Consider the following 25,579-nt stretch of genomic DNA (forward strand, 5'->3'; position numbering starts at 1 on the left):
TTATTCAGCTCTTCCTTGCCATTGTTAGCTTCAATGGTTTCTCAGCTACTTGATAGTTAAGTGGAGATTCACATCGTGTACCCCACATGAAGTGGTTTTTATTAGAAACATCCAAATCAGGAAAATGTCCACGTTTGTCAACGTTTAAGTAATAAACAAATCATCAACTTCCATGTCCTTTAGTTTCCAAAATTTAGTCTACAAATTTATTCTCCCTAGCATTACCCTTTAGTAAATCTTTCATAAATATTCATATGCATTATCATTATTCTTGGGCAAATCCTATTATTATAGGTCGTCTCATCCGTGACCTAGTGCCATTCCATTTCAGAAAAAAAATAAAATAACTACAAACGGGATGCAAATTAAAATATTCTTTCAGAAGAAAAAAGAAACATATATAATCCCATCTTAAATTCATTTCCTTCATTGTATAGAAGAAAATTGTAGGATTTATACACCTAATATAGGGTGTGTTATCTATATATGGTATTTGTCCCACATTGACCATTTCCCTTTTTCTCTTCCCTCCTAGCCACTATATAGGGCTTTGGGAAAGGAGATTACACACCAACAAAAACAATTCTCTTAGCTCTAGAGAGGACAGATAATGCTCTTCACTCTTAGTAATCTTTTTCTCTTTTAGTTTAGCCTCTAGGGTATCTCCTTGGCCCTAGGATTAGGAGGCTACTAAGAACTATGGCGGTTTGATCCCTATGAATGGGCACAAGGTACATAGGCAATCTAACAGGGCTAGATGCAACTAAATCCTCCCTTGGATGACGCTCTCCTTCGTGGTTCGTGCAACGGTTCGTAGGAACGAAATGGCGATCCATAATTCGTTAATTCCACAAAGTATGTCATATATCAAATTCTTTATATTATTTTTGTACAAATTCCCAATAGTGGTATCAGAGCCATAGGACTCGTTCCTCGCCTTATGTAAATTGCGAGAACCACTATATCCACCATGGTGGCATAAACTCAAGAAAATCACTTTTTGATTCATTGCGTTTTTTGAGGATTTCTTTTGGGAAATATGTTATCCTGTGTGTGAGAATCATTCCATAAAAACTTCGTGCAAATATGTGCCAAGGTTTGAGAGAAATCACAAACCCTAGTTTTGTGATTTCTTGAAAATTTTAGTTTTTTTTCAGCCATTTTACAGGTTGAATTTAGGGTACATGGAGCTAATTTTTCTGTTGTTTTTTGCTTTGAGTTTGTAGTCGGCCACATAGGATTCAAAACCATATGAAATACACGTCATTTGGACGATTATTGAAGAAGATATGGGTTCGCAAACATGCCTTCGCGAATTTGTGAAATATGGGATTTCTGAAGAAAAATTGGAGAAAAACGTGATTTTAAGTTCAGATTTTGGGAGCTCTTTTTCGTGCTATTAGAGTCAGTTTTTGGAATTTGTTCCTAAAATAGACATTGTATCTCATAATTTGGGCTTTCCAATGGCATAAGATACGCATCAAACAGATGCATATAGAGTGAGATACGGTCTTGGGAAATTGGCCTTACAAAGTTGAAAATCAGGGATTTTCGGATTTCTTGGAGAAAGATAATCTCTAATATTTTGAGATATTGTGTCAGTTTAAATTACTCGTCTTGATTGAGTATTTTAAACGGGATAATATCATTTTAATTGCCCATTTTGAGACTTGAGCATTTAAATGGAGAACAATATTCTTTTGTAGAATATTATTTTATGAGATTAATTTTAATTAGGTGATTTGATTTTCATATTATCATGATTATCAAATTAGAATTAGAATTATTACGAGGATTATCTCCTATTATTTTTTTAATTAATGTGGATTGATTATCTAAGTGATTATCTGCTTATTAATTATTTTAAATTGATTATCTAAGTGATTATCTTCTGATTAATTTATATGTGACTAGTGCGAAAGACATTTTTTTAATTACGGCGCACTATGTGCGACTTACACATTTTAGATGTACTTATATGCGAGGATTGGTTCAATGTATAGATGATCTAGTGATGACCTGGTGGAAGATATACCTGACAATTTCACATTTTCAAACGTGTATACTGTCAAGATCGTGGACATTTACCTGACAATTTCATATGTGTGTGTGCATGTACAGACGCATATATGTTAATACTTTTTTGGCTTCAATTATTAATGTTTTTGTTTTATTCCTTAATGTTAATCTTCGCATGCATTTTCACATGAAACTCATATAGAGAATTCCACTAAAAATAAATAGGTAAGAAATGGTGTTGTACCTAATTTGTTGGACTTTATTCCGAATATGTATGATGTGAGGAGTTGTTGAAGGTTTTAATTCTTCTACAGCCATTTTCATGCGCCACCTATATATTGAAGGTATACATAAAGTTAGAATTTCTTATAACAAATTTAATAAAGAATTTAGAATACATAACAATAAAGACGAATTTAAGCTCAGTACCTTTAAGGAATATGAATTGATGAGTGCCTAATAAACATGCAGGCGAAAATTACTTAGTAAATAAGAACATTTCGGGTATCGCATTGGGTGGAAAATTAATTAGTAAATAAGAGTAAGCCGGGTTGAGCCGGTAAACTTAGACCATTTTATACCTTTCTCGCCTGGGCATTTCATAATCATGTCAAGAAAAAATTATTATTGTCCCTCTGTGCAGCCAAATTGCAACACTGTTTCAAAAAACACATCCGAAATTCAGAAACCCTAAGTTTATTTATGCAATGAAAAATTCAAAAAAAAATCAATAAATTAAATAATTAATTAGTCTGATCGCTTGTATTAGGAATTTGAGGATATATTAGGTACTGAACCCCACTTATGAAACTCTGCATAAAATTACATGCGCAGATAACCCCACTCCACTCCATACAGATCAAGCATGCATCTTATTGGTTCTCAAATCTGGTTGCGCATAAGATCCCCAACAACAAATAACTCCTCCCTTGACGGAGGAGAGACTGCCACCTTTTCTACACAAAAATTATCAACATTAATTAACAAAATCAAAGAGAGTAACAATTCTAACTTTCACTTGATAAAACCAAAAAAATAATCTTAATGCAATGGCAACTTAAAAGATTGTAAGGGTCAATTTGGTTACCTCTAAAGTCTTGGAAAATTTGAACGTAAACTCATTATTTCTGTATCATCACAACCATACAAGTTGAAGAGAACTACGCAACCATTGGCAATATAAAGCTTTAAACTTTCTCCAACAAATGAAATCACAGGACTCGAATTTAAAGCATGGAGCTAAGGCTAAACGTACCAAAATACCCATGATCTTTCATAATACACTGCCCCTCGCCATCAACCTTCACTAACTCATCTCTCTTAAACTCCTCAAGTCCTTCCCACTGCCAAGAACCAGAGTAAATCCTTCCTCCGCCGCAACCAGCAACTTCACTTCGTCACTCCAGAACCCTGACTTCGCCCGGCAAAACCTCGCCACACCTTCACAAAACCATATCAGTAGAAGATAAGAGAACAAATAAATAAAAATCACAAACCTACAATTTAGAGCATTGAATTTGAGAAAAAGATACGAATGACACCACTTTTCGTTTTGAGCGTATAGGAGAAAAGGATGAGATTTAGGCTGACGTGGTCAACTGATCTTTTTGATTCAAACGTGCAATTGTAGTGGATGTGAAACTGATCTCTTTTTGAGGGAAGAAATGGTTAATTGAGAGAGGTTACTGAGAAAGTGGGGGAATCAAACGGTTGAAAACGATACACCACCTTTATTTTTTTCACTCACGTCTTTTTTCTTTCTTTTTCCTTTTTTTTAGTTTTTAATTTTTTTATTTCCCATTTGTCTATTTTTTATGACAAAATTACCCTTGCGAATTTGTTTCTATTATTTTCGGCCAGTTGTGATTTTTTTGTCCAAAAATTTTTGGTGAAGCCTTGAGACACCAAACTCTCCTTCTGGCTTTCTTTATTTCCCATTTGTCTATTTTTTATGACAAAATTACCCTTGCGAATTTGTTTCTATTATTTTCGGCCAGTTGTGATTTTTTTTGTTTCGGGGGTTTTTTTGTCCAAAAATTTTTGGTGAAGCCTTGAGACACCAAACTCTCCTTCTGGCTTTCTAATATTATTAAAGATTAAAGATTAAAGATTAAAAATTGTTTATTTTTCATTATTTAATTATGAATAATTGAATATTGTTGTTGGGCTTATTATGAGCATGTCATTTAGAAAAATGATCCATATTTAGGATGCTCATTAAACATGGACTGGGGTTCACTAATGGTCACCTCTTACTTGATGTGGTGTCTAGGAAAAATCTTTAAGGAGACACTTTGAGTGTCAAAGAGGGTCAATTTTTAAAAGCTTAGAGCTGCCACTCATCCTAGATTTTACCTAACCACACTTATGGAGGCCCACTTGTCGAGCCCATTGTCTGAAACTCAAATTTAATCCCAATGAAATGCCTATTATATGCATGAGTACCATATGATTGTTTAAGCCTTTGCCCATAATTAGTTTTTTTTCCTTGCACTCAATTGGATGTAGCATGAAAAACAAAATGGAAATGTGTTTGGAAAAATGTTTGGACAAATTTTTTTCAAAAATAAATATTTTTTTCCAAGATAATTAAAATTGTGAACTCAACCTATAATATTGAGTGGTAATTACAAGCGACTTAGCGGATTTTTCGATCTTAATTTATAGGATAGGTTCATATTTCTTAATCAAGACTTGTGAAATAAATAAGAAAAATGTGTAGTTATTATATAATCAATGTTTATATATTACTTTTGTGCATAGTGATATGGCTTAAATTATCGAGAGTTGCAAAAGATATTTTTAATGCTTAAGTAGATAAGCGCTTCTCATGTAATTAGAGCAAAAGGAAGGGTGTAATGTTGGTTATAATCGAACGTATCTAATGCTCCTAGGAATTGGATACACTTTGACCCTTAAGAAAACCATATCTTGATGAGAATTCGCATCGAGAATTAGCTTGAAAGTTAAGGAAGTGCCCTAGGTGGCATACTAAAAGTTGTCCAATTGAAGAAGCCGAGAGAGAGAGAAGGAATAAAATTGCTCAAGCATAGTTGGTTATATTAATGTTGAAGATAAAACATCTCACTTACATTGGTTGAGTGAGTACTACTATGATCTTCAATTTTAACTCTCTACTTAATGAAGTATACATGGTGCAAATTTGACTCGTACTTTTTTTTTAGTTGTACTCAAAGCAATTTTGGCATATGTGGTGAGATCTTAAATGAAGACAAGATAACTTGGTTATCTAATTCTATTCCTTGAAGTACTAAGCGATTGATCCACTGGGAAATGTAAGGAGATTGTGAATGAGTTCGCATTCCTTAGTTTGGCTTAGAGCATTTCGTCAACATTTCATAATTGAGCAATGTTTTTGGAATATATGTCCTTTTCGATGCACCAATAATTGAGAAGTTAAAAATACTTTATAATTTTAGGACGACACTATTCCTCAACTTGCATTAAATGTGTTTTTCTTTAAATATGGAATGCTAAAAGTCAGTTGATCAAAATGGTTAGAGATGGGTCATTACTTGATCTACTCGCTAAGTGATCAACAGTACTTTGACATTTTAGTAAGTTTTGAAAAAGCCCCATGGGAGTGCTATTCAAATCTAGCTCAAATTAGTGAGCTAATTCACTATAATTGCAATTTTATTTGAGAGCATTAAGTAGATGCTTCCCATGTTTTTTCAAAAAAAAAAACTTATTATTTTTTCCTACTATTCAAGGGCAATTATTCTTTGATTGTACATTGTCGTAGTGGTTTGACAACAACTTTATATGTATATCAAAAGAATAGAGTCTATTATACTCTTCTTGGAAAACCATGAAATTGTGAGTAGGATTCCAATCACTTGGAAAGGAATTTTCGGAAATTTTGGGCATTGTCACACACCATTTAAGGTGGTGGTAGGCGCAATTGAACTCTTCCAACCTAGTGGGAGACTTTTTTGAAAGTTTGCTGCCAACAATTAGTCCCTAAAACCCTAACACTATGTTTGGATGTGAGAAATAAACTTGGAATTTGGATAAAAGTTAGAGTTTATAAATTGAAAAGCACCAATTCCCTTGTTTGGATTCATAAATATAGAAATTTAGAATTTCCGCGTGGAAAAAAGAACTTGGAATTTGGGACCACCAATTCCCAAGTTTAAATTCCATGTAAATATGTGTCATTTTCCAATTTGTATGATTGAGGGCTTACAAATAATAAATTCCGTATTCAATTCCATTGTTTTTTTAGATTAAACAAACAAGAAAATTCACAAATTCTAGAAAATAAAATCTCGTCATTTCAATTTCTGTCATTTTAAAATTTCTTAGTAATCTTAATTTCTTTATCCAAACATAATGTAAAGCAATTGAATGAGCAAAGTAATGACTTTGAATTTTCAATTAGCTTACACCAGTTCTCACATATGGTGAGATGGTTGTCTAGGATATAGACTTAAGGGTTGACTAATTTCTTATGACATTTAAATTGCAATAGAATTGATTATAAACTTGTTTGGGAAAAATGAAATATCCTTACTAGTGTCGCTAAAAGATTGTAAGGCCATCTCCAACCGATGGCTGGCCAGAGGGCTCGTTTTAGCCCTCTGGCCCTCCAAGATTCTCCAAGATATTAATATTTTAATGAACAGTACAGGGCCATATTTGCCTCCGTCTCCAACAGAGGGCCAGAGGGCCAGAGGGCTCGTTTTAGCCCTGTCACAAAAAACCGTCTCCAACCGAGGGCCATAGGGCCAAACATAATTTATTATTTAAAAACTACAATTTAAATTCAAATCTTGTGAAATAGAAGTTATAGGAAATAAAATATGAATCAAATTTATGTTGGTTTTATGTTGTATAATTTGTATGTTGGTTAATGTTATTTAATGTTATTTCATATTGTTTAATGTTGTTTCATGTTACTTAATTTAATTTAATGTTGTATAAATGGCCTAGGAAAAAAATAGAATTGAAAAAAATTATGAAACAAATTTTGTGAAATAGAAGTTATAGGAAATAAAATATGAATCAAATTTTGTAAAATAGAAGTTATAGGAAAAAAATAGAATTTAAAAAAAAATTGAAACAAATTTTGTAAAATAGAATTGAAAAAAAATTTGAAAAAAAATTTGATTAATATGAAAAGGAAAAAAAAAGGGAAAAAAAAAGTTTAAAAAAAAAAAAAAGGCCTAATAATACAACGGCTACTAGCCGTTGTATTAAAAAACATTCAAACTATTAGTGTCGGTTATAACCAACACTAATAGCAGAACTATTAAAAAAAAAACAAACCCTTTAATGCTATCGGTTTTAACCGACAGCAATAGGAAATATTAAAAAAAAAAATAGCCAGCCCTCCAGCCCTCTCCGATCCCGTGGGACCCTCCCAGATTCCAGAGCCCTCTGGCCTAGCCCTCGGTTGGAGACGGTTTTAGGGCTATTTTCGGCCCTCTGGCCCTCTGGACCTTTCGGTTGGAGATGGCCTAAGTTTAGTGGGAGTACAACTAATGGAAGTGTACTACTAGACTTTAAAGATTTTCCAATAAATAGGTTGCTGGGCCTAGTGGGAGTACTAATAATGGAAGGGTACCACTAGTCAGTAAGTAATCTCTAAGCTAGAATGCTAGCTTAAGTACAAGAGGTTGTAAGTTTAGTGGGAGTGTAACTAAAGGAAGTCTACCATTAAACAAGAAGGAATCTTCTACCTTAGGGAAGTACAACCGAAGAAAATGTACTAAACAGCAGTGAGAGTACAACTTATGGAATCGTACCATTGCAGTTATGTGAGAAGAACAAAGTTTTCACAAAACAGTATAGGTTGTGAATATGATATTGTCAATAAATTGAGTGACTTGTGATAAAGGTCATACAAAGAATGTGAACTGAAACTTATAAAAAAAACAAAAAAAAAAACAGAGTGGTCTTAGAAGGTTCATAATCCTACTAGTAGTTGAACCAGTAAAGTGGTTGACATCTGTCGATCGTCGAACTTAAGATCCTGGCACATTGCGAAAAGATTATTAGGTCTTAAAGACATTCTCCTTAGATGGTGAGGAATGTTACTCCGCTTTGTTAAATGACTAAAAGAGATGGTCCTCATAGATAAATCTTTCATTAACAAGCGAAATTGAAAATTTTTCTTTTGTATAAAAGAAATGATTTTTCAATAGGAGATGGAAAGTATGAGATGTCTTCCCAAGGTGGGGTCAGACATGACTCATTTTTTTCCATGACCTAGCCTAAGTGAAAAGTTCTAAATCCGAAAAGAGAATTGGGTTCACACACTATTGACTTCTAGACAAGTGTCCTTATTTGTGTTGACATTTAGAAGTCCTCCTAGCCGTTGTTGTACTTTAAGACTGCCCAAGGTGTTCTTGTCGTTCCATGAGTGTTGACAATTGATGTCTATATTGAAAAATAGATTGTCTCCATAATTGTGGTGTGAGACACAAAGCATTTTTGACATGCTAGAGAAGTTTCAGTGATACTCTTAGATGCTTCTTAGTTGATTTGCTAAAGATTAACGTATAGAAGCTCTACGGTTGCCATCTGGGCTCTACTAAAACTCAAGACATCTCAGAAGAGATAGAGTGTTGTGTGATTCTAGACCAAAGCTTCCTAGAATACAAAATGAGGAATAGTGTTAACCATTGTCTTAAAATGTGCATCTAGACGATAAGAAAAATCATACGTGCGCCAATTGTAAGGCAACATGTATGACCCACGTGTATGGATAAGAAATAATATAAATACCATTTTTGGAGGTGTTTATATATAAACTCATTAGTGCTCGTGATAAAATGGTGTACACCCGCTATTCACAAAGCGTTGATGCATAGGCTATCCGAGAAGTGGATGATTGTCTAAACCAAGCCATTTTGAAGTAATCACAAGTCATTGCTGAACTTAGAGTAGTAAAAGGATTTTCGATGTCAATAGAACATCATTTTGGTTCTTATATCATCATAGGGTTGACATAAGATCCTTCGTGGAAAAAATGATTGTTCAAGGTGCAAGTAATTCCATGTTTACTCATGGTTGAATATTTTCTCAATAGAGTGATGAAAATATACTTGCATTTACCTTGTATGGAATTGAAAGAACCCACCTACTTTTGAAAAACATAGGTGCTCCTTATGGAATTATTTTAGAGGTATTTTGCATTAACAAGAGAGATTTTATGTGAGTCTGCTATGATCTATACAAAAGAAGTCCTTAAGTTAGAAGGAACCCAAATTTGTTCATGATTACTTGCAATTGCACAAGGTGAGGAGTCTCAAAGATGTAGCCCTAGCGATAGTCGTGATATGTCACACTCCTAGGTATAAAAGCTACAAGAGACTCATTAGAATTAACGTTTTTTAGAGAATGTTATGATGCACATTTTTTTCAAGTGTCTCCAAGCTAGAATCAGTTTCACTCACACGAAACGATTCGCCCTGGCGCTGAGGTAGCGAGCAGGATGAGACATATATGTTTGAAACACATTTGAGTGCGAGACTAGACATATGTATGATTTCACGTACAAAACATACACTAGATATATGTATATGTCGCCTTAGAAGTGTCTAAGATGAGACCTAGCAAAGGTTGAACATGGAGATTTTTTCATTTCAAATCCATGTTAAAGCTTGTCAAGCCGAATGTGAGTAACTAGGTAGGCATTGAGAAGGGTGACTAGGCTAGATGCTCAAGTTAGGCTTTTGTGTAGTGCTTAGACTAAGATCCGTATGGTGTATGTCCAATGGACATATGACACACTCATTAAATTGAGAATACACCATAGCATACATTTCATACTGTATGTGCTGGTTGCGACCGACAGTGGGAGTGACGAATTGATCCCTGCTTCAAGTCACTGTGTGAGCCATTAGATCTATGTGATCTTACCCTTATACCATTTGAACTAAAGTCTAAGTCAGAAAGAGGAGGTTTGATGATCGCTACTTTAGCGCGTTTATCTAAGACGGTCAAGTAAGTAGCTGTCCTAAGAGGCGTGTCTAGGCAACCAGTTAAATCAAATTAGATTGACATGAGAGCTTAGGGAAGATAGTTTAAAGACTACACTATGTCATGTGATTCATTAGCTGGCCAACGTTTGTTTGATATTAGTTGTCAAATGTAAGACATTTGTACATGATACTTGTGGAACATGACATTTCTTTTTATATCGTAACGAGGGATAATGGATGTCAAGTTTGGTGTATGACGAACTGTCTAGGGTATAAAGTGATGAACTTCCGAGTGATGCATTCTTGTTAAGCTTGGTGATAGCTTAATGACAGTGATCCTGGATGTGTACGTTCATTCTCGCAAGGTCGTGCGTCCCATATCTTGTATGAGGAGGTAAACTATAATGGATGAGAATTAGATGAGCTAATTGAGATGATACCAACACCCTATGTGGGTGAGTGGGAGATGTAGGATTTATAGACCCAATATAGGGTGTGTTATCGTTATGTGGTATTTGTCCCACATTGACCATTTCCCTTTATAAAGAGGGCTTTGGAAAAGGAGATTACACACCAACAAAAACAATTCTCTTAGCTCTAGAGAGGAGAGATAATGCTCTTCACTCTTAGTAATATTTTTCTCTCTTACTTTAGCATCTAGGGTATCACCTTGGCCCTAGGATTAGGAGGCTACTAAGAACTAAGGCGGTTTGATCCCTGTGAATGGGCACTAGGTAAGTAGGCAATCTAACGGGGCTAGATGCAACCGAATCCTCCCTTGGATGATGCTTTCCTTCGTGAATCGTGCAACAGTTTGTAGGAACAAAACGACGATCCACAATTCGTTAATTCTGCAAGGTATGTCCTATATTGAATTCTTTATATTATATTTGTACAAATTCCCAACAAAAACAAAATAAGAAGTGACACACACAACTGAGCATGCGATAGTTCATTCGATAAAAAAGAAAAGAAAAGAAAAAAGTAAAAAACAAAACCAAATACTTCTACTAAACCGTAATAAATCTTTTCCAGTTATTATTCCTAGAAAACTTGGGCATTGTTGTTGTCGTCACCATCAACTTGCTTTCTCTCCTTGAGCATTGCATTGGCTTTTCTCCACCTGTGGTATTTACCAAACAGGACCTCCGTATCTTCTAGGGTTCTGCCCTGAGTTTCCGGCAGCATCGTATAAAAGAAAATCCAAGCGGCAGCAGAAATTCCCGCATAAAGAAAGAAGGCCCCGCCAATCGTGATGGCCTTGTACAGTGAAATAAATGTCATAGAGACGACCCCACTCGTAACCCTATTACAAGCCACACCGATACTGACTCCTTGAGCGCGTAGCTTCAAGGGGAAGATCTCAGAGCTATATACCCACGTGATGGGCCCTAGCCCGATTGAGAAAAATGCCACATTGAAATATACCATGGCCATGCACAATCCGATAGCCCAGGGGACTGAACCTTTGTGATGGTCGACGATTGTAAGGCCAACTCCGAGAAACATGAGGGAAAAGACCATTCCGCCCACGCTGGTCAGTAACAACGGACGCCGTCCGAACTTGTCGAGGAAAAATGTGGCCACCAAGATGAAAACGGTCTTGGTGAATCCAACGGCAACGGTGGCGAGTAGCTTATGATTGGAGGAGGTGATACCTGCCTTAGCAAAGATCCTTGGGCTGTACAGAACCACAGTGTCTATACCGGACGCTTGTTCGAAGAAGTGGATACCGACGGCTGCGATTAAAATATGGCGAACGGCTGGGGTAGGATGGAGGATCAGTTCTTTCCATACGCCTTCACCGTGGCTGCTTTTTGTGACCTGAACAATGTCGTCGTTCAAGTGGGGTGGGATTCCTGCGGCTTCTTTGATATCGTCTAGCCTGAGCTGGCACTCCTCCTTGGACTCTGAAGTTCTTTGGAGGACTTTCTTAGCGTCGCCGAGTCGCCCCTGCATAACCAGCCACCGAGGAGACTCGGGCATGAATAGGACGCCGACTGTGAGAAAAATAGCTGGAACTCCACCAACTCCGAGCATGAACCGCCAGCCCAAGTGAAGCGGGAGCTTGGAGAAGGCATAGTTGGCTATGTACCCCAGTAATATGCCAACATTGACAAACACCTACATATGTACATTCAAGCCAATCAACATAAATTCTACCGTCCAAAACAAATTATAAGATACATCACAACATTTTTGGTTTTTAAATTAAACTGCAGCAAACAAATAGAACGCAATTTATTTCAAACTCACAAACAAAGAGCTACTCAGTGTGGACATATGTAAACACTCGTAAAGATAACTCAAAAAACCAATAAAAGAATATATTTTCCTTTTGGTGTGAGATCAAAATTGTCAAAAAAGTTCACATGCAATGTTACATATTCAATTTAAATAAACGCTATAAATTTGGCATCATGTACATCAAAAGTAAGTTGTTTCACATGATGATCATGCATTGAATAAATTGATGATATATGCAAGTAAGCAAAAAGCAAAAATCGAAACAAACCTCTGGGAAAGATGTGAGGAAGCCACGGAACGATGCCGGAGAGATCTCGGCAGTGTAGACAGGAGCAATCATCATACCATAGCCAACACCGACTCCTGCAACAAACCGGCCAACCATGAGGAAGGCGTAGTTGGTGGCAAATCCCATGAGGAGAGCTCCGACCAAGAAGATGACTCCCGCAAGAACAATGGTGTACTTGCGGCCAATCCAATCGGAGGTTCTGCCGGCAAATGCGGAGCCGAGGAGGGAGTAGATGTTTAGAGTACCGGTAAGCACTTCGACTTGAACGTCACTGATTTTAAGATTTTTTTGGATAAAGAGTGACGCTCCACTCATTACACCAATATCTGTAAATAAAATCAATAAATAATATAAATTATAAGAGAATTGAATCAATATAAATTTAAAAATATATAACGAGACGAGTATATATGATAATTATTTTGGAGGATTAGCAACAATTTTTTGAAACAAATTAATTTTCTAATAATTTTCACGTTTCTGGTATGAATACGTTACGTTCTCCAAACATTGATCACTTCAACAAATTTGGGAAACTCGTGAACTGTAAGGAGAATTCCAATTAAAAAAAAATGGAGAATTACCATAACCCAGTAAGACTGAAGTTGTGCAAGCCAAAAGAGCACAGGCAATAGCGAACTTGCTAGTTTTCGGCTTCATTGGAGGATCAAAATCTTCAATGCTCGTATTCTGCGGTCCGCCGGTGACGGCATTCTCTTCCGCCCTCCGGTCAGCCATCAAGCTAGAGAAAGAGAGAAAGAGAGAAAAATAGGCAGAGATGCGTATTGATGTTTAGAACTATGCCTGTATGTAGAAAACAAGAGAGATAATTTGATGGAGAGAAGAAATAGAGCATAGAAATTAGTGTTAATTGCCACTTATAATTATAACGGAAGGATTTTATACATTGGCTCGCGGTAGGTAATGGATTAGGATTTCGATAAGACCCTTATCCAAATCAGATTTGGTTTTGGACTTTGAAGTGGGATTAGCCAATCAGTTGATGAGTCTCTAAACATCAAATTTACATGGCAAGAAGAAGAGATTATTCAATGTGATAGGCACATGAGGTGGTACGTGTCACTATACAATTGGTGAGATATATATGTTAAAAAGTTAATAACTTAAAAACTAAAATTTCTCATCACTTACATAAAAACACATGGTGTATCACCCATATTCCCGTCGAGTTCATTTTTTTCAACTAACTCGACACATGTTTATTGCCATTAATTACGCTAATTAATGTCAAATATGAATAAATTCATCAAGATGTGTGATATCCACACATCCATTTTTACTTCTCTCACACCTTTTTAGTTAACATTCGAATATGATGAATTAAAGAAGATCAACGGACAAAAAGTAACAAAGGGTGTGTGAGAAGTAAAAAGAGATGTGTGAATAGCACACCCCTTTATAAAATTGTGACGAATAAAAAATTTCAGCCTTCTAAAAGCTAAGTTTAAGAAAACGCTTTGATCATTTAAACCTACCGAAGATTGAGTTGGCCGGGTGTCTCCCTACTTGGTTAAATGCTTCATCGCCTACCAGTCTCTTAGTTTCAGTGAATGTAACATAAGATCTAGTCGTCCTATTACCCAGATTATTCACCATGATTTCTACATGATCATCCTGCCACACTGCTACACAAGAATATGTTGTCCCGAGATCAATCCCGATTGCATGGCCTTCGTCTCCCATTATCAATCTCGATTGAAAAAGAATGTTAAAAGACTAACAAAGGAAATTAAAAGAAGGGAAATTTTATTGGAACCCATTCAACCTCTTTCTACACCCAAAACAAAAAATATTTTCTTAAAATTCCTAATTCACCCTTTGATTAAAACTGAAAAAAAAAAATAAACAAAACTGAAATCTCTTTCCACACCCAGTGGTTCTCTTCCACCTCAAACCCCACGGAAGATTCACCGGCGATTCTCTATGGAAACTTCAATTCAAATTCTTTTAGCATCACAACCGCCTTATATGGCACCGGAACGGAGTATGGATCTGGATACGATCAAAAGCCTGAGTATAAGGCACCGGAACCAGAGTATGGATATGGGTACGGGAGAAAGCCCGAGTACAAGGCACCGAAGTCCGAATATGGATCTGGGTACGGTCGAAAGCCTTAGTTTGAAGCACCGCCAGCTGAATTCGGATCTAGGAATGGTCGGAAGCCGAGCTACGGTGAGGAATCTAGTTATGGCGATAAGCCGCCGAGAAGCCGAGCTATGGTGAAGAATGCGGTTATGGAGAAGAGCCACCGAGAAGGCCAAGCTATGGGCGGCCCAGTTATGAGACGCCAAAAAGCGAGGAGAGGCCGAGCTATGGGAGGACTGAGTTTGAGAGGCTGAGTTACGGCGAAGAGTCGCTGAGGATGACCGGCTATGGAGATGAGCTACCGCCCCCGAGGCCAAGATATGGGAGGCCCGACTACGAGGGCTAGGAAAGTGGGGAGTATGAGAAGCCCAGTTATGGGAGGAGCGAGGAGCAAAAGTATCGTCGCCCTGGTGGTTATGAGAGGCGCAGCGACGATGATTCTGATTCTGAGCGTCCTAAGTACGGTGAAGAAGGCTATGGTCACAAGAAATATGTGAGAACCTCCGATGCCAGCGTTATGATTAAAGAGTGTGAGAAATAGAGGAGAGAGATAATACGAAAGAGGAGGTGGTTTAGAGGTGTTGGCAACAAGAGATTCATGCCGGCGTCAGTGAAGAAGACGTCGGAAAATGGTGGGCAGATATGTGGGTTTATGTTCTTTTAATTTATTTTTACTTTTTAAATAACGTCAGGGTAAAATTGAGAGTTTAATGGCAAAAATATTTAAGTTGGGTTTGAAGATAAGATAGTTGGGTGTAAATAAAATTTCCCTTAAATGAATGCAGAAAGTAGGTGTGTGGGAAACAATTATAAATGGAAGAAAGAAGGGTAAATTACATAGTAACCCCTCAAGTTTGAAGTCTATTACAACCTCATATAATATCTTTAAACCCTTTCACTTTCATACCTCAAGTACTATTTTATTTCAATATAATACATCCATTAGATTTTCCATCTATTAATCCGTTAAATGCTGACGTGGCTACCACATTTGTGCCACGTGGCTGTCAAATGTGTGCCACGTGGCAAAAAAAGAAGTTTTTTGAATATTTTTTAAAAAAAACCTAAATCTTCTAAATAAATTATAAAATTAAAAACAAAACCAAAAAAACCAAAAACCAAAGCCCACTTCGTCTTCCTTCCCTCCCTCCCCCCCCTAAACAAAACCCAACCTGCAACCTACAACCCAGAAGAAGAAGAGGAGAAAAAAAAAAAAACTCATCTTCATCTTCCCCGTGGCACCCATCGCGCACCCACCCTCTTCCCTCCTCTACACACCCTACCACACCTATCTTCTTCCCCATCTTCATCTTCTCCGCAACCCAAAAAAAAAGAAAAAAAACACCCCTTCAGTTCGTCTTCCCCCCTCCTCCTCCCCTTTCTTCTCCCCCCATCTTCATCTTCTTCCCCCAACCCCTACCTGCAACCTAGAAGAAAAGAAAAAAAAACAAAACCCAGATCTCATCCCCCATTGTCGGTTCGTGAGGTGAAAATGGGAGGAATGAGTGTGGATTGAAGGAGTGGGGTGTGTAGAGGACTGAAGAGGGTGGGTGCAGGTGTGCCCGACCCCCTACTTGCAACCTAGAAGAAGAAAAAAAAAACCCAGATCCTGTCCGCCATCGTCGGGTTCCTGAGGTGAAAATGGGAGGAATGTGTGTGGATTTAAGGAGTGGAGTGTGTAGAGGAGGGAAGAAGGTGGGTACGGAGGGAAGGTGGGTGCGGGTGCGCTTAGGGAAGGTGGGGGTGGGTTGGGCTGGGTTGTAGGGGGAAGAAGATGAATATGAGGGAGAAGAGAGGAGGAGGAGGGGGGTGAGGAAGAGGAATGAGGTTTCTGTGAGTTGGGTGGGTGGGTGGGTGGGTGGGGGTGGGGGAAAAAGGATTTGGATTTGTTTTTGGTGTGGGGGGGGAGGGTTGTGGGGAGATGGATGAGTTTTAATTTTATAATTTATTTAGAAGATTTAGGTTTTTAAAAAAAATTAAAAAATTATTTTTTTTCCCATGTGGCACGAATGTGGTAACCATGTCAGCATTTAACGGATTAATGGATGGAAAATCTAACAGATGTATTATATTGAAATAAAATAGTACTTGAGGTATAAAAGTGAAATGTTTTAAAGTTGTTGTATGAGGTTGTAATAGACCTCAAAACCTGAGGGGCTACTATGTAATTTACCCAAGAAAGAAATGAAAAGTAGAAAGCAATGCTTCACGAAATTATGATCTAAATTGTTACAACTCAAAATTTAGGTACCAAATTCAGAAACGGGCCAAAGTTAAGGCACCATTGACTAAAAATTTTAAGCCAGTCGATGAAAGTCGAAGTCAATGCTTCTACTAGCTCACACCTATATATATATATATATATAGAGAGAGAGAGAGAGAGAGAGAGAGAGAGAGAGCTTAAGGGGAGGGATCCCCATTTTTTGAAAAAAATGGGGATTAGGTGTGGGGCCCACTTCACATCAATTTTCAACGATCCGAACAGTCTATTTTGTTAGTCTCGATTCATAGATCATCCTTGCAAAAATTCAATTCAATTCGAAACCATTTGCCTATTTAATTATCAATATCAAATTTCATATTTTCTTATATAACAAAGTATTCGTTCATTTCCTTGAACCCAATTAGATGTCTTAAAAATTTTCAATTTAGCTAATATTTTGCAAGGATGATCTATGAATCGAGACTAACAAAATAGATAGTTCGGATCGTTGAAATTAGATGTGAAGTGGGCCCCACACCTAATCCCTATTTTTTTTCAAAAAATGGGGATCCCTCCCCTTAAGCTCTCTGTATATATATATATATATATATTTGACGAAAAATTTTATTTGAACCCATATTTTGTATCTCAACACCTTACTTACTTTTTATATTCACATTGTATTTGATTTATCTATCATTATCTCTTTACACCCAATGTTATTTCTGAAACCGTCCTTACTTATCAAAGCTCAACTCAATTTTTTTACACCCAATTCAATCTACTTAAAAATATAAAAAAATAAAACCCTAACCAATCCATCATCTCTATGGAGCAAAGCCCCTTTCTCTCTCTTTAAAAAATCCTTCCATCTCCCATGGTTGTCATTTTGCACCCCCATCTACTACTCCATAGTCATCCAAACCTCTTCCTCTTCCTTTTCTTCATCATTTGACATCTCTAAATTTCTAGAGCACTAATTAGCTTAATAATTGGTTTGTGTTCAATTGATTGGTTCAATTTTTACGTATTGATTCCTTTTTCTTTTCAATTAAATGAGCTCATAGTTAGAGTGTTTAATGAAGTTTGGTATGTTTCAATTAAATGAGAATCTTCTAGACTCTATATTCCTATATGTGGTAGAAAAATGGGTATATCCATGATAACTTTTGGTAGATCAATGAATATTTTTAACCGTGTATTTTTTTTTTTGTCGAAACCGTGGATATTTATTAGATACAAAAGTTGTGGACAACAACTCACATTACATTGAACTGTGGCTAAAAAGTATATCGCCTTTGCACGTTTTAAAGGCGAACTCATAGCTAAGCAGATTTTATTTTGGAGCAAAACTTAGGGAATTGATCTAACCTGGATGTGTAATTGAGTTTATGCATTTTAATGATTAAATTGATAAATATTTCAACCACATATGGATTTAATATCGTAGTATCTTTTAGCCTCTATATGCCACAAAAGTTGCGGACAAAAATTCACAATACATAGAATTGTGGTAAAAAAGTATATTGCCTTTGCACGTTTTATAGGTGAACTCATAGGTAAACAGTTTTTATTGTTGACCAAAACTTCAGTAATTGATCTAACTTGAATGTACAATTGAGCTTATGCATTTTAATGATTAAATTCATAAATATCTCGACCGTATATGAATTTAATATCATAGTGTCCTTTAGCCTCTATATTGGTATTTGTGGCAAAAAAATGGGTACCTCCATGAGAAAATTTTGTAGATCGATGAATATTTTCAATCTGAATATTTATTAGATACCAGAAATTATAAGTCTATTCGCAAAAGTCTAAGTCAATGCCATGTACAATATTTGTTAAGATATATTTAGGGAACTGTTATTAGCACTCCAAAAATCTCATTCTATATTTTGCACAAGTGTATTTTTCTTTCTAACTATAGAAAGTTTGGAGTGCCAAATGAGATTTTTGGAGTGCTAATAACAATTTTCTATATTTATATACATTTTATTTTAGTTTGGAAGTCGACTTCCCTTTTTTTTCTTTCTTTATCAAGTTGGGAGTATCACTGACTGTGACCCTGTGCAACTAGTTGTTGATTCATTTTGAATAATCAACATTATTTCTTACAATGTCTTGGGCGTATGAATAACAGAAAGAAAACAGTCATGATACAAGTTGAATAAGAGTAGTACTAATTAGTAAACAACTTGTGCATGATGTTTACTTATAACCAAGTGGCATGAAGGGACAAATGTGTAGGTTTCATGCATGACTTGGAATAATATTGATGTTTGCTTATAACCAAACGGCATGAAGGGACAAATGTGTATGTTTCATGCAAGACTTGTAGATAGATGAATATTTTCAATCTGAATATTTATTAGATACCAGAAATTATAAGTCTATTCGCGAAAGTCTAAGTCAATGCCACGTACAATATTTGTTAAGATATATTTTGGGAACTGTTATTAGCACTCCAAAAATCTCATTCTATATTTTGCACAAGTGTATTTTTCTTTCTAATTATAGAAAGTTTGGAGTGCCAAATGAGATTTTTTTAGTGCTAATGACAATTTTCTATATTTATATACATTTTATTTTAGTTTGGAAGTCGACTTCCTTTTTTTTTTCTTTCTTTATCAAGTTGGGAGTATCACTGACTATGATCCTGTACAACTAGTTGTTGATTCGTTTTGAATAATCAACATTGTTTCTTACAATGTCTTGGGCGTATGAATAACGGAAAGAAAATAGTCATGATACAAGCTAATAGTGCTAATACTAATTAGTAAACAACTTGTGCATGATGTTTGCTTATAACCAAGTGGCATGAAGGGACAAATGTGTAGGTTTCATGCATGACTTGGAATAGTATTGATGTTTGCTTATGGCATGAAGGGACAAATGTGTATGTTTCATGCATGACTTGGAATATTATTAGTAAAGTCACATAGGCCAATCAACTTATTGGCAAGTGGCCTTTACCATAGTGGTAAAAAAATGTTGTGCTCTTACATGATGGCGTGAGTTTGAATTCTGTCAATGACTAATCTAACATCTAACTTACTAATGCTATTGCTCGACTCAAAAAAAAAAAATCGAAATGTATGTAGTGGATAAACACGATCTCAAAATTTAATTAAACTCATATAACAACGATAAATAAAGGCATTATCACAACTTAAGGGTGGTGAGCAATCCCATTAAAATAGAACTTAATATATACATATTAAAAACAAATGCAAAATCTCCCAACGACTAATACTATTCCAAGTCTTGCATGAAACATACACATTTGTCCCTTCATGCCAATTGGTTATAAGCAAACATCAATACTATTCCAAGTCATGCATGAAACCTACACATTTGTCCCTTCATGCTTATAAGCAAACATCATGCACAAGTTGTTTACTAATTAGTATTACTACTATTAGCTTGTATCATGATTGTTTTCTTTCCGTTATTCATACGCCTAAGACATTGTTAGAAATAATGTTGATTATTCAAAACAAATCAACAACTAGTTGCACAGGATCACAGTCAGTGATACTCCCAACTTGATAAAGAAAGAAAAAAAAAGGAAGTCGACTTTCAAACTAAAATAAAACGTATATAAATATAGAAAATTGTCATTAGCACTCTAAAAATCTCGTTTGGCAATCCAAACTTTCTATAATTAGAAAGAAAAAATACACTTATGCGGAGTGTAGAATTAGTTTTTTAGAGTGCTAATAACAGTTCCCTAAATATGTCTTAACAAATATTGTACGTGGCATTGACTTAGACTTTTGTGTTTAGACTTGTAATTTCTGGTATCTAATAAATATCCAGATTCAAAATATTCATCGATCTACAAAGAAATGTCATGGAGGTATCCATTTTTTTGCCATAGATACCAATATAGAGGCTAAAAGACAATACCATATTAAATTCATATGTGGTCGAGATATTTATGAATTTAATCACTAAAATGCATATGCTCAATTATACATTCAAGTTTGGTCAACAATAAAATTGCTTACCTATGAGTTATCCTATATATAAAACGTGCAAAGGCAATATACTTTTTAACCACAGTTCTATGTATTGTGAATTTTTGTCCGCAACTTTGTTAGCATATAGAGCCTAAAAGATGTTGTGGTATTAAATTCATATATGGTTGAAATATTTATTAGTTTAATCATTAAATTGCATAAACTCAATTACACATCTAGATTTAGATCAATTCCCGAGGTTTTGCTCCACAATAATAACTGCTTAGCTATAAGTTTTGCTTATAAAACGTGCAAAGGCGATATACTTTTTAGCCACAATTCAATGTAATGTGAATTGTTGTATGTATGCCACGGTTGATTGTGATCTTATTCTTGTGGCCAGTGGACTTATCCTGAACGAACACACTCAAGATACCATCAGCATCAATGTTAAAGCAAACATCAAACTTATGAGCTTTAGTGGGTGCTGGAGGAGAGATTTTTCAGTGTGACCGGCATACGAAGTGGTACACCACGTGTCAGTATACAAATGGTGAAATATGTGTGCTAAAAGGTTAATAACTTAAAAAATAAAATTTTCCACCACTCCTATTAAAACACGTGTGTACCATTTGTGTTCCTGTCACAACTAAAAATTTCTCGTGTTGGAGGAATGTCCCGGAGGCTACATTCACCCAAAAAGTAACTATTCTCCGGTATGCTACTCTCGCCCTCATATATGCGGAAATCGATGGTGTCTTGGTTGTCCTTAACGGTAGAAAGATATAATACGTTCGTCACAGGAATTCTAGAGTATTTTGGAATCAAATCCAAAACTTGAATCATAATCTGTACCCTCCACAAAAAGTGGCAGAGGAGTGACATCCACAAACAGCGGCGCCATATGCCACAGCCTCATCTGGATTAATGCCCTTGCACAGCTCCTTCCCCTTGAAAACCTCCTGTAGTAGCTGTTGCACCTTTGGAATTCTAGAAGAGCCACTAGCAAGAACAACGTCATCCACACTGCTTATGTTCATGTTAGCCTCCCTCAAACACTTCTCAACAGGCTCCATACACTTCATGAATAAATCCAAGTTTAGGTGTTCAAATTGAGCACGAATAATAATTATGGTGAAATCAGTACGCGTATTCTCGCACAAACAGTCAATTTCAATTTCAATATCAGATTCAAATGAGAGTCCCTTTTTTGCCTTCTCACATTGATTTTTTAACCTCCTAAGAGCTCTAAAGTTTCTACTAACATCCAATTTATACTTGCTCTTGAATTCCTCAACACAATAGTTGACCATTCTGTTATCAAAGTCTTCACCCCCAAGGTGAGTGTCTCCAACCGTTGCCTTGACTTGAAAATCACCAGAACTAGTCATGGTAAGCAATGACACATCTAAAGTACCATCACCCATATCAAATATCAACACATTTCTCATGCGAGTCCAACCGGCCTTCTTGTGAAGGCCATAAGCAATGGCAGCAGCACTTGGTTCGTTAATAATGCACATCACATTTAAGCCAGCAGAAACACCAGCATCTTTTGTAGCCTGACGCTGTGAGTCATTGAAGTAAGCGGGGACAGTGATAACTGCATTTTTCACAGTTGAGCCCCGGTAGGTATCAGCAATCTTCCGCATCTTTTCCAGAACCATGGATGTGATTTCTTCAATAGAAACTCGTTTCTCTTGGCCATTGTGGGTAACCACAATCATTGGGTTGTCAGCTGGACCTTCAATGACCTTGAATGGCCACAGATTGACATGACTTTGAACAAAGGTGTCACTGAATTTCCTACCAAGTAACCGCTTTGTATCTGCAAATTGATTGATGCCAATTTCATTTAGACAAATTCTACCACAAAACATTTAAGTTTTTAAATATACGACTTTTATAGAACTATTCTCTGAAAAGAAAACAACAGTATTGTAGGAAAGAAATATTTCCAGCTTGGGTATGAAAGGCTAGTTTGGTAGCCTTTTCATGTTTTGTTCTTAGTTCTCATTTTCTATTGTTACATATATATGGAGAGAAAGTACATTTGATAACATATGGGTTAAGGTACAGGGATGGCGGTCGGAGGTACGGAATGGAAAGCAACTAATGAATGAAACCAAAACTTGCGTATGAAAACAAATTTTTTTTTTGGGTAAATGACATTTTACCCCTTCAGGTTTGGAGTCGATTTCAATTTCTTACAATATCTTTAAAACATTTCAATTTTATACAACCGTTAAAAAATATGTTAAGTTAACCATTAAGTGATGATGTGGCAAATATGAGGTCCCAATTTGTGCTGACGTGGCTGCCACATTTGTGTCACGTGGCTAAACACTTAATAAAAAATTTAAAATATTAAAATAATTAATTAAAGAAAAATATAAAACTAAATTAAATTAAATTAGAAAACCTCCAAAAGTCCCCTTCGTCTTCCCCACCCCTTCTCCAGATCCGTTAATCTCCATCCCAGAAGCCAAAAACTGAAAAAGTTTCAAATTTTCCCACACTCAACAGAACACAAAGAAATCCAAACATTTCCTACCCATTTTCTCTCAATTTCCCTCTAACCAAACACACCTTGTTATCTTTCGAAAGAATATGCAACGCCTACCCATTCAATTTCAAATCCTCAAAAACCCAACAAAACTAAAAACCAAAAAACTAAAATATCCAAAATTTTCCCCTCACCCGCTATCGCGAACCGCCTTTGGCATCCCTGAACTCTGACATTAAAAGATCAAAATAAAAATACGTGGACTCGCATTGCCCTGAGTCCGCGTCTCCAGCGACGCCTTCTTCGTCGACTCCCACCCGGGCCACTCGTTTCAGGCAATTCGGGTGGGGTGGGTCACAAGGGAGGTGGGGTGGGGTGGGGGGGGGGGGGGTTGCGGGGGAGGTGGGTGTGGGGTGGGTTTTTGGATGGGAGGGGAGGTGAAGAGAGTGGAGGAGATGGAGGTGGATCAGGGGAATGGGTTATGGGTTTCCTTTTTTTTTAATAGGATAAATTATTGTAATATTTTAAATGAATACAAAATTATTTTTTTGCCACGTGGTACATATTTGGTAGCCATGTCAGAATAAATGTGGCAGCCACGTCAGCTCTTAATGGAGTAATTGATGAAAAATGTAACGGATGTATTATATTGAAATAAAATAGTACGTGAGGTATGAAAGTGAAATTTTTTAAAAATGTTGTATGAGGTTGCAATAAACCTCAAACCTAAGGTGGTAAAGTGTAATTTACCCTTTTTTTTTTTTTTTTTGCAGTTTCCATTATCCCTCACAATTCCTCCACCCTCCATTATCCCTCATTTTCTCCCATATATTTCATCTCTATCTAAGGCAAAAATTTGGAAACTAATACTTAAAAACTGAAAATGTAAAGGTAAACAAATTGCAATTTTTCATTCTTTTGGTTTATAAATAGAGGAAACGGGGGATAAAGAAAGGTGGTTTGATGGAGAAGGGAAAAACAAAGAACAATCTATGAAACAAAACTTAAATAAAATAAAAAATCGTTTTCAGTTTTAAATTTTCATTTTAATCCTACGTACTATAGATTGAGTTGGCGCTGTTTCTCACGACTTGATTAAATGCTTGGTCACCTACCAACCTCTCATCAGTTTCAGAGAATGCAACGTAAGATGGAGTCTTCCTGTTGCCCTGATCGTTCAGTATGATTTCTACATGATCTTTGTGCCACACGGCTACACGGGAATGCGTTGTTCCCAGATCAATCCCAACTGCATGGTTTTCTTCTCGGCAGCCATGAGAGGGAAATAGATGATCGGAAATATTATTATTAATACGTGGTGGTGCAGATGAAATAATATTGCCAGCAAAAGAAGATGGGAGGAGAAATAATACGCTGTGGTGTAGGTGAAATAATGCGCGGTGGAGGCAGCTGTATGGGTTGCCTAATGGCAGTACTCCGTTGTTCATCAAGATGTATTTTCTCTTCCTGTTCCAACAGTAACTGTTGCAGCTCATCCCAACTACTCACAGGAGAAATGTTCATCCTACGAATGGGATTATACTCCTCCGGTAAACCTGCCACTCTGCCAGGATGTGTACATGAACTAATTCACCGTACTCAAGAGGAGCACCTTCAGCTGCAAGCAAGTCCGCAAAATGTTTGATAGTTTTCACTTTCAGAGAGCCCGTCATTGATATGGTAACATCTTTCTTTACATTGTGTAGATGATATTTGAGTGTATAGATGCGAGCGTAAGAAAGACTGGCAAAGTGGTTCTCAAGATTGAGCCAGACCTTCCGCGAAGAGTCAGCATCGGCCATGACATGTTGCTGGAGACCTTTAGATAGAGTGTTTTTAAACCACTTCAAAGCCTCTTGATCTCTTAGGTACCATTTAGTAAAGTCAGGATGCTGAACTGGCTGATGAGGACGAGTGTCTGTCCCATCAATGATGCCAGAAAGATTGTGGGAGTGAAAAAACGAAAGAGATGAAGATCTCCACTGTTGATAGTTACATACATAACTCGTGAGTTTGTTTGGAATCAATACAGCTCCCATTTTCTCTGCGGCTATTGAAGTACCTGGTAACCTGGAGTTTGGCTAGAAGGAGAAATTGGCGGGGTAAAGTTGATGGCTTGATGATCTTAATTTGAAATATATAATATAGATCCATGTGGTTACGTGGAAGAAATTAAAGTACTTACCAAGTCAATAGAAAGGGCCATGGTACTTCCTGTATTTACTTTTACCCAATGTTTGACATTTTATGTTGTTCAAACGTTTGCGGGTAATAGCGACCGCAAAACTGTAG

The 25,579-nt window shown here is 36.5% G+C and overlaps 2 protein-coding genes and 1 pseudogene across 3 annotated transcripts; 1 reads left to right on the forward strand and 2 right to left on the reverse strand.

The window, feature by feature from the left end:
• Window positions 1–10,908: 10,908 nt before the first annotated feature.
• LOC126591975 (putative polyol transporter 1) lies at window positions 10,909–13,390 on the reverse strand. Its single transcript, XM_050257723.1, has 3 exons — window positions 13,092–13,390; window positions 12,487–12,833; window positions 10,909–12,095 (listed from the first exon to the last, which is right to left on the reverse strand). Exons 1-3 carry the CDS (start codon window positions 13,243–13,245, stop codon window positions 11,016–11,018), a joined length of 1,581 nt encoding a protein of 526 aa, XP_050113680.1. The 5' UTR covers window positions 13,246–13,390; the 3' UTR covers window positions 10,909–11,015.
• Window positions 13,391–14,375: 985 nt separating this feature from the next.
• On the forward strand, window positions 14,376–15,154 carry LOC126593607 (uncharacterized protein At5g39570-like; annotated as a pseudogene).
• A 6,035-nt stretch (window positions 15,155–21,189) lies between these two features.
• Window positions 21,190–25,365, reverse strand: LOC126591978 (heat shock cognate 70 kDa protein-like). 2 transcript variants are annotated; one of them, XM_050257736.1, is made up of 2 exons: window positions 24,661–25,365; window positions 21,190–22,609 (listed from the first exon to the last, which is right to left on the reverse strand). In XM_050257736.1, the coding sequence occupies exons 1-2, from the start codon at window positions 24,809–24,811 to the stop codon at window positions 21,624–21,626; spliced, it is 1,137 nt and encodes a 378-aa protein (XP_050113693.1). In that variant the 5' UTR covers window positions 24,812–25,365; the 3' UTR covers window positions 21,190–21,623. The 2 variants fall into 2 exon arrangements, with proteins under 2 accessions (XP_050113693.1, XP_050113692.1); XM_050257735.1 differs by having other exon boundaries at window positions 24,348–25,365.
• Between the last annotated feature and the right edge of the window lie 214 nt (window positions 25,366–25,579).

This window comes from Malus sylvestris, chromosome 12, assembly GCF_916048215.2.
Source record: "Malus sylvestris chromosome 12, drMalSylv7.2, whole genome shotgun sequence".
NCBI classification, from domain to species: Eukaryota; Viridiplantae; Streptophyta; class Magnoliopsida; order Rosales; family Rosaceae; genus Malus; species Malus sylvestris.